The 10236-nt window shown below is 46.9% G+C and overlaps 1 protein-coding gene across 1 annotated transcript; it reads right to left on the minus strand.

The window, feature by feature from the left end:
• Nucleotides 1–4130: 4130 nt before the first annotated feature.
• Nucleotides 4131–6182, minus strand: N7481_008478 (uncharacterized protein; the record flags this gene model as incomplete). Its single annotated transcript, XM_057267697.1, has 1 exon — nucleotides 4131–6182. The coding sequence occupies one exon, from the start codon at nucleotides 6180–6182 to the stop codon at nucleotides 4131–4133; it is 2052 nt and encodes a 683-aa protein (XP_057118374.1).
• Between the last annotated feature and the right edge of the window lie 4054 nt (nucleotides 6183–10236).

The raw sequence follows: 10236 nt of genomic DNA on the forward strand, positions 1-10236 counted from the left end.
ATTGAGGACTCGGTAGCACTCCGTGATCGTGGGTACTGGGAGGATCGCCCTGTTGCGGAACAGCTTTGTCGTTCTTGTTCGAGGGGATCGATGGCTCTTCCTCGGTGGTGTCTCCAGACAGAGATTGAGATGGGCTTCGGCTGTATTCGGACTCCGAGGATGACAAGGACAGTGCGCGCTGCAATCAACGTCGGAAGTCTGGCATCTTCCGGGTGCGTGGAATTTTTCGAATGGCTCCCATAGTCGCGTATCGAATCAAGCGGGGTGTTGCCGACAAATAGACCTGTTTGAAAATTATGACGGGAGTGGCTCTTATATGATTCGTGACGGGTGTGACACTCTACATGTGTGAAAATAGATCCGGCGAGCAAATTCCCGCAGTGGAAGAGGCCATCGCCCTGAGCCTAGGCCAGCCATATTTGGTCTCACATTGTGAAAATTCAAAGAAGCGGGGCGCAATAAGCATTTGGCAACACTTCAACAGATTTTCAACGGGACAAACGTTGACTAACAAGCTACCTGCACGAATTGAACGTCCCAATCCGCGGCTCGCAGAAAGTTGGCTTCGCGGTTGGACTTGCAAGTCAGCGCCCAGCGATCGGTGCAGCTAAGCTGTCACTTTCAATGTGTCCTGCTAGAAAAGATTCATCTGCGTGCACATTGGGCAGGCTAAGCTCGGACCATTCTGGCAGGGGTCAATTAAGCTGATGATTTAATTGAGAATCTGTTCATTCAGTGCCTATATCAGATAAATGTAGTGAGGAAGGATAGATGCGCATCCAAGATTGGGAGCACACATCGAGGCAGCTACGATGGCAAAGTCTACAAACACAAGTTCGAGGGTATGGTCAGTCCATTTGCCAGAGCCAGCCCATTCTTTCGAACTTACCAGCCAAGTTGAGGTTGTTTCACCTTTATCAACAACGTTGAGGCATTTTATTTGTCAGGCCTAGACCCAGGAGAGCCAAGGGTCCGGGTGGGGCGTGCCACTCCACCCGCTCTCCACCCCTAACTCTTGAAATTTCTTATTTCAACGTTGATAAACAGCCTCAATGGCCAGCGAAAATGCGACCGCCCGGTGCGAATGTCGAGTGGAAATCTCTGGGTCCGGCAAAATGTACGCAAGTGGTCGCTGCCGAAGGACGTATCCGAAATGACATAAAAGACGCTCTTTTCCCGTCGAAAAGAAAAGCAGGACTTTCCTCCTCACACTCCCGGGCAGTCGGGTTTTCTTAGCAGGATAAGCTCTGCGATATCAAGTGTGCTTCGCAGGATAAGCTCTACGATATCAAGTGTTCTTCGCAGGATAAACTCTGCGTTACCAAGTGTTCTTCGCAGGATAAACTCTGCGTTACCAAGTGTGCTTCGCAGGATAAGATCTGCGTTACCAAGTGTTCTTCGCAGGATAAGCTCTGCGATATCAAGTGTTCTTCGCAGGATAAGCTCTGCGTTACCAAGTGTTCTTCGCAGGATAAGCTCTGTGTTACCAAGTGTGCTTCGCGGGAAAAGCCCCGCGTAATCAAGTCTGTCTCGCAGGGGGACGCTGCGTTACCAAGGGAGACCCGCAGGAGAGTGCTGCGTCAACAAGTTCTCCCTCGCAGCGATGAGCCCTGCGATTGTAAGAGTGTGCTCCCTCATAGCCAATGAGCCCTGTGTTGTATAAATGCGCTCCCTCGCAGCCAATGAGCCCTGTGTTGTATAAATGTGCTCCGCGGGGACCTTCGCGACATCAAGAGCCTCCGCAGGGGGACGCTGCGAAACCAAGGGAGATCCGCAGGAGACCGCTGCGATACCAAGTTCTCCGCAGGAGACCGCTGCGACACCAAGTTCTCCGCAGGAGAGTGCTGCGTCAACAAGTTCTCCCTCGCAGCAATGAGCCCTGCGATTGTAAGAGTGCGCTCCCTCACAGCCCATGAGCCCTGTGATTGTAAAAACGCGCTCCCTCACAGCCCATGAGCCCTGTGATTGTAAAAACGTGCTCCCTCACAGCCCATGAGCCCTGTGATTGTAAAAACGTGCTCCCTCACAGCCCATGAGCCCTGTGATTGTAAAAATGTGCTCCCTCACAGCCCATGAGCCCTGTGACTGTAAAAACGCGCTCCCTCGCAGCAATGAGCCCTGCGTTGTAAACATGTGCTCCGCAGGGACGCCTGCGTTACCAAGAACCTCCGCAGGAGACCGCTGCGATACCAAGTTCTCCCTCACAGCCTTGAGCCCTGTGATTGTATAATCTTGAGCTTCCATGCAGCCTTGAGCCCTGCGTTATCAAATTTGTGCTTGTTAGGCGACCCGTGGCGCCGCGGTCCTCGTCCTGATCCTCTGGCGATTGCAGGCACCTCTTCGTGGTGTCAGAGACTAGTATTCGAGGATACTCGAAGAAGCCAAGACCTGCTCCAAATAATCGATAGAATCAAGAATCCTCCGGGATACTTTGTGTGTTATGATATTCAGCCTGTTTGTAGAGTTCACTATCCATGTTCCTTGTTCGCGTAAAGTTTTATGCAGCCTTGAATCACGCCCTGTCTTTCGACAATGGGCATTTTCTTCCACGTAGCGTGAAGTAGAGCATTGAGTCATCGGGCCGGTTGGAATCGCGGTGTATGATAGCGTGGTGGCCAATCTGGGCAGCGATTGAAATCCAAAGTAGTTGCCATTGGTGTGAATTCTTGTCTCTGCTGGCTAGCCGTAGCAGCGGAATTTGTCCGCATGTAGGGAGACGAGAGTATTGTGGACATCGAGGATTGTGCGTGTTGAGGATTACAGTTGGTGTTACAGTAGAATTCGAAAACAGTTTCCCCTGCGGAGACTCAGATTTTCTCTCACAGAGTGTAATTAAAACGACTTTTACAATAGAATGATCTAGCCGTGAACTATTCTAGAACTGATTGGTCATTATTTTATAGTTATATCCTATTTTTGTTTAGCTTCTTTACAGGTAAAACCCGAGAAACAACACATGTGTGTCCGGAGGGGAAACTGTTTTCGAATTCTACTGTAGGGTTGAGGGTAGGGGTGCACACGGTATGACGGTATAACGATATCGTACCGTCGCCGACCGTCCGATATCGTACCGTCGGGAAAAAATTTTGACGGTACGATATCGTCACCGTACCGTCAGTTCAATTTTTTGACGATATTTATCGCTGCCCGTACCGTCAATATCGTTGTCTTGACGGTACGATAACGGTATAGACCCGACGGTACGATATTATCTCGACGGTTTTGTCATGTGATCTTAGTCATCGTCGTCAGCCAATCAGGGGCCTTTATTTGCGGCATGACACACCCCCGTGCTCAATATATATATCTGCACCATGTTAGTATAGCTTATCCAATCTATATTCATACCAGGATTAGTTACTATTATGCTATTGCTGAATAACTTTCCATGACTTACCATACAAATTAGTATGGTAATTGAGAGAATTCAAATAAAAAAAGCATTGCTTTGCCTGCTGAATACTATAATATTGATCATTCCGGCGAATTTGCGGTCAAAATAGCCTAATCCCGAAGCTATTCATGAAAATGATACGAACGCCAGCGGAATAACTATTATCCCGAGATATTCCGGCCAAGCTAAGCCTAATTTGGCGCGAGCCCGAACGTCAGCCGAAGCCGCTGGCCCGCTGAGATCACGGCTGAATCGCTTAAACTGTTACGCCGGCCACGATCGCTGTCAAAACCATCAAATTCAACAGCACCACGACGTCCTGCATCGCTCAAAAATACAATAATAACAAAATCAGCCTCTATTTCCTATCTAGGCCTAGTTTTTTTACTTTCCAGCGTCATGTGTAGACAATAGTTGCGTATTGACTACGGTTATGCCACGGAGGTTGGGGGTCCGCTACGTCAACCCTACCACAATACCCTGAATCAATCAAAAAGACAATTAAAAACAAAACAGCCTCTATTTCCTATCCGGGACTGGCTCTACCAACTTCCAATAACCCCAACACTACATAATATCATCCATCAACATCAACATTCGCATCGTCTCGCCATTCAACGACGTCCGTCGAATCTTTATAAGATCACGACCAGCACTAAATAGACGTTCAACAGACACCTCAGATGCAGGAATTGCAAGATAATCTCGTGCAGCTGTAGCCATCTGAGGCATACTATCACGACGATCCCCCCCACCATTTAACCAACCACTCCCGATCCCCAGATGGTTTAATATCAATTCGCGGTGATGTGAAATACTCATCAATATCAGATCCAACTACCTTTTTTGCAATTGGTGCCAATCGCTGCAGCATCCTAACCTCAGGATCATCATGATCCTGTAATAGTATAGGATCAATAGAGGGTATAGAGTCTTCTTCAATCGGCTTATGATGATACCTCTGACGTATATTGTCACGAATCGTGTCAATAATTATTTGTCCAGCCCCATGACCAGACACCTCATGAAGCAGAAGATCACCCTTCATTCTTGGATCAAGAATTAATGCAGTATAATAAGCATCAGTCTCATCCATAAAGGTATAATACTTCTCATACTTCACAAGCCCACGATATATTGCACCCGCAATATCATCATCTATATCCGCAAATACTCCTTGTCTTTCAGCTCCTTGATTAAGTAAATCATGAAGCTCGTAGTAGATTGGGATAGCCATACTGATTTGAGGATACTTTCGAGACACAAATAGTGTCAGATTATAAAATCGTTTGAGGACTTGGTGTATCTGCGAGAGACGACGCCAGTCTTGCTTGGTGAAATGAGGAAGCTCGGTCTGCAATTCCAGATACCGATTGATCTGTGGCTGTGATTCTAGAGCTGTATCTAGCATCAAAAATGTCGAATTCCATCGTGTATCAATATCACATGGGATATATCGATCAGGAAGCTTCATCAAAGCACACACACTTCTCCATGAAGCTCGTCGTTGGTTGCTTCGGCTGATCCATATTGCAAGGATTCGAATACGTGACAGGGCACTCTCTGTAGATAGATCTTGATTATCTAAGTGATTACAGATCTCCGAAGCTTCATGAATTGTGCCAGATTTCAATGCACGAAGGATATCTTTCACAATAAGATTCAAGATATGAGCAAGACAACGGATATAGCTATCAAGACCAAGGAATTGAGGCTCTTGACACTGAGTCTTGAGGAGATCGTGAAGGAATATAACCATAGCTTCATTATTACTGGCATTATCACCAGTAATTGTGAGTAGCTTTTGCTGAAGATTAAGCTCTTGTAGCATACCAAATACTGCCTGAGCAATATTTTCACCACTATGAGTCCCTCGTAGCTCTTTGAATTCAAGCACCCTTTCCTTATAAATAAAGTCCGGTGTAAGCCAGTGTCCGATAATACCGATAATCGAGATATGGTTTGAGCTTGTCCATATATCTAGAGATAGTGCAATAGATCTGCATGTTGAGGCAAGCTCTATCTTCAATATCTCACGTTGACGCCTGAATTCCGCTTCAAGCTTTCGTTTCAATGTAGTTCGTGAAAATAGTGCAATATCAAGCTCCGGAATTGATAAATCGACGAATATTTGGTGAAATGAGGGTGCTTCGATAGTAGTAAAGGCCATCTTTTCCTTGACTATCCATCGAAGGATATTCTCCTGAAACTGAGCTATTGTTGATAGCTTTGGCTTCTTATTCAACGCCGCAATAATCGAAGGTTGCCTTGTTGAATCGGAAGATAGAGAGAGGGGTGCTTTAATAGCATGCTGGTTTTCAAGATGAAGCTGCATATTCTTAGTCGATCCTGATCGAGCAGAGTCAGACGTTTCCCAATTGCATTCTTTGCAGTTGATAAGACGATCTTTGGCTTTTGCTTTCTTAGCACGAGTCATCCAGGGACGATTAATCAATTCAATATCAAAATGACCCCATAACCACTGGCTTTCAGCTATAGTCTTACGAGGTCGTTTTTGGATTGATGGTAGAGAGACTGCACTCAGATATGACGAAGTATCGGGATCTGTTCGAATAGTCTGCGAGGCAGATTCTGATGGGAGGATTTGATCAAAACTTAGATCAGTTTGGTCGTTCTGAATAGCTTCAAAGCTATCTGAAAAGGGGGTAGCCTGGCTAGGAAAATCAGAATATTGATCTTCGTCTGGCACATTATCCTCATAGCCATAGTTCAGGGCTAGATAATCACGCTGCGTATTAGTACGCTGCGGTCGTGGTAATGAAGCCATAACAGTCAAGAGAATAGTAAAAATTTCAAAGTGCGATAAAGACTTCATATTACAGAGTTATATTGGAAATGTGGGGTCTCTAGGGTATAGGGCATCTGGTATAGGGGTTAATATAGGTAAAAGGCTAGACCCAGATAGGAAATAGAGGCTATTTTGTTTTTAATTGTGTTTTTGATCGATTCGGGGTATTGTGGTAGGGTTGACGTAGCGGAGATCTGACCTCCGCAGCACAACCGTAGTCAACACGCAACTATTGTCTACACATGACGCTGGAAGGTAAAAAAACTAGGCCTAGATAGGAAATAGAGGCTGATTTTGTTATTATTGTATTTTTGAGCGATGCAGGACGTCGTGGTGCTGTTGAATTTGATGGTTTTGACAGCGATCGTGGCCGGTGAAATTTCGAGCCACTCACGAGGGCTCATCCGCCTATTAGGTAATACTCGACGATATCGTTATACCGTCGGATACCGTCGATATCGTACCGTCGACCGTACCGTCCCCCTATTTTTTCGACGATATTTATCGTCGACCGTACCGCAGGTGCTTATATGGACGGTACGATATTCCGTAAATATCGTCGGATTTTCGACGGTACGGTATACCGTCCAAGAGGCCGAAAATCCGACGATATCGTACCGTGTGCACCCCTAGTTGAGGGTGAGGGTTATTTTCGACAGTGAGTGATGGTGTGTTGATGAAGGGTGATGGTGTGTTGATGGTGAGGGCTAGTGGTGAGTGAGGGTTGAGGGTGAGAGCTGGTGATAACGGGGCCGGACCAGTGGGTCCCTCTGTTGATGTGCAGTGCGGCGCGATTGCCGAGCGGTGAAGTGGATGCCACCGGTAACCACCGATCGCCGTCATCACACAGATCTCGTTTTCTCACCAATAATTTCAAAAGCTGTGGCACGGTGCGAAATGATGTCGAATGTCAGCATGAATCCACTGGTGATTGTATCTGATACCCTGTAAATGTAGTCTCTTCTGAAAAAATTCGACTATGAGCTAGGAGTTGAGTCATGCAATCAAGGTTGCCAATTCAAAAACTATGCTAAAGTGTACATTGTCGATGGTAGAGTGTATGCTTGCTTATATTCCAGTCGCTCTTCTATGAGACTCGAGTTTCGTCGCATGCTCTTTGTTGTTATGCTATATCTGTTAGCACGGTCTACAGCCATAAGGTAATGTCGCTATGGTATGCTCAACCGATATGTGAAATATATATATTCCCAGACCCGCACCGTTGCGTACATTGTTGGCGTAAAATAGGAAATATTCCATCGGAGTATCAGCGATAAAATTCCTGTGTCCTCTGACCTTTTTCAAGTATCATTTTGTGTCGGCATGCTCAGATGAAAGACACTTGTGGAGCTGAAAACGCTGATCTAGCTGGGTACCTGCCCGGAAGAACCGTGGGTATGATATTCAGACAAGATGGTGGGTATAGTGACGCAAACTCTCGCTGGCGACACGCCTCCCTGCGTGGTCTAGTGGAGCTTCCACATCCTCTTTTTCAATAACGCCCGGTTTAGATTCCGGCAGGGTACAGTCAGTTGAACTTGAGTCAGAACGACGGAACTCGCTCATGCGGTCCGCCCGAAATCACAATCCACTTGGATTTTTTCGAGGTATTTACGAGCATTCGCTCTACGGGCGATTTTGACCTCTTGGCCACCTCACCGAAAATGGCCAAACAACTTTCCCGGAGTCGATTGCATGTTGGCCAAATCAGCCACCGGCGGTCTCGAAATTGAGGGTGGGTGCACTGACGGTCGCGTGGGACACATATAACACGCCCACACTGAACGAGACATCAGCGGCTACATCAATAAGCAGGCCTTCTCCGCCTAGCATCACAAACTAGCCATATACAGTATCTCTTGAACTATTAATGGGAAATTGTGACAGCCGAAGCACACGACCAGCCGGGTGCTTCGCGAGGCTGCTTCGGCTGGCGAGTCTGTGGCGTTCGGTGATAACATCGAGAAAGGAGCATTGACCGGCTCGTGGCCGCATTTGGGAGGAAACAGCCATCTTCCCTCAGCGATTTGACAACATGGCTAGTTGGCCTCCAAACTACTTGGTGATGGGATCGTACTCGCCAATTTTGTTCATGAAATAGGCCATGGTAGCAGCTTTAAATCACCATCTGCATTGGGACACGGCCGAAGTAATTTGCGGCTGGATACACTTGATCTAGCACCAATTATCAGCAGCTGGCGCAAGATAGGTGTGCGCAAATTACATTGCTGACGGCCTAGATGAGATTCCCAATAACAGCCACGAACAGTATTCCGATCGAGCTCGTGGGAACGGTCGAATCAGGGCTGTGTTTCACTGCCTATGTCAGCATGATTTCCGGTGAATGAGGGTGGTACAGGCTTGCCGTCAATATAGTCTGGCATCAGCATAGGCCAACCAGAGACGAGGTAGCAGGCGTCAGCTCGATCATGCGTACACGAGGGGCCGGGATCACTCCGTGCTGCAGGGAATGGACGTGGGCCATATCTTCCAATGTATAGCCGTTTCATATTTGCTGTTCGTGCGCCAGGCAAATCTTCCCCCGTGTTGGCAAGACAAAGTGCCACTTGTGGAGAAATTCATGATATTTGGTCTATATTTCACCAGGAACTGACTTGAAACGACTGCTCTCGCGTCGAGAGACCGGGTAGATCCAGTGCTGCGGCCTGCCTCGTCAGTTGCTCAGCTGCAACCGGGCCTGATAGAGCTATTCCTTAGACTGTGGCTAGAAGCTCAATTACTTACTGGTTGATACTATCCTTGGAGAGACCATGGTCTTACTTGGTGGCCGTCGATGCTCGGCTTTTCTTTGTTGTCGCCGATGCTGCAATAGCTCAGTTGGCCTGGAATGGGACCGGATCATGCCGTCGTCGAGGCTTCGAATCGGATATGGGACAAGAGGTGCAAGGCCGTCGGGATACGGAAGCTAATATAATGACAGTTAACCTTTGGTCGGACAGGATGAAGCCGGGAGAGATAAAACCATGTTGAAACTCTACCATATGGCTAATCAAAGGGCACTGAGCTTTCCTAGATTTTTTCCGTCATCGTGAGTGAGCGAAATGGACGTTTCAAGCAGGTGTCTTGGAACAGCGAAATAGGAACGCACTGGGATTCATTGGTCCGGCCCGACGTGCACTGCATCCTTAGTTTTGAGGACAATGGGGAAGTATGGCTCGGTCGTGGTGAGTGCCATCTTGGAAAAATACCTATGAGTAGAAAGAAGCATCAGCGATCTTTTCCGATGGATAGAGAGCACGGCAAGATAAAACCTCAAGTAAACAACATCCGCACAGGGATACAAAATGCAGCCTCGGCCATGGTACTAGGCAGAAGCAACGTTCCAAGGTGACTTACAAGATATGGAGCGGCTCGCGATGGAAAGTCTGGCTTTCTATACAGTGAGTCGTCAGCAGAGAATAATTATTCTCAAAATTGCCGCGATGATAGAAACCTACATTACCAGCTGTTGCTATCCGCTGTATCCGGGGAGGCCAAATGGCTGCATAAGGATTTACCTTGACCTAACATTGATCGTGAGTAAGTAGTCTATGAACTTAGCTTATAACTCACAGCGATCGCAGATTTGATCATTTTCGAGGTCATTCAAGGCCCGTCAAATGGTTCCAAGAGGAATAGTAGAGGAGGGCTGATATTGAGCATATTTCATGTCAGCATTATTCCAAATGACCCAGCGGTTACACTCACTTGCTTTTAAACAGTCGGTATCGCATGTAGACAAGCTGGGGGTGATACAAGAAGTCAGTCCAATCACAACTGCATGGCAACAAGTGTTTATTTCATACCAAAGAATCGCCGGTAGAGATGAAAGGCTTTTCATATTCTTTGACCAGGAATGAAAACAAAGGAGTAATTGAGAAAGATTGTTTTGCCGGCGAGGAACTGTGGTATTTATAGCACTGTAGCCAGCCCTTCCACTAGCGTCGTTTTAACGGATATTGCAAATTATGAGTTCACCAACAGAGTTCGTCCTTGAACTGCAAATGGCTCAAAATTCAACAGAACACAGGGA

The sequence above is a fragment of the Penicillium waksmanii genome, assembly GCF_028829765.1.
Source record: "Penicillium waksmanii strain IBT 27052 chromosome Unknown utg000008l:1.0-5622682.0:1.0-5626561.0, whole genome shotgun sequence".
Lineage (NCBI taxonomy): Eukaryota > Fungi > Ascomycota > Eurotiomycetes > Eurotiales > Aspergillaceae > Penicillium > Penicillium waksmanii.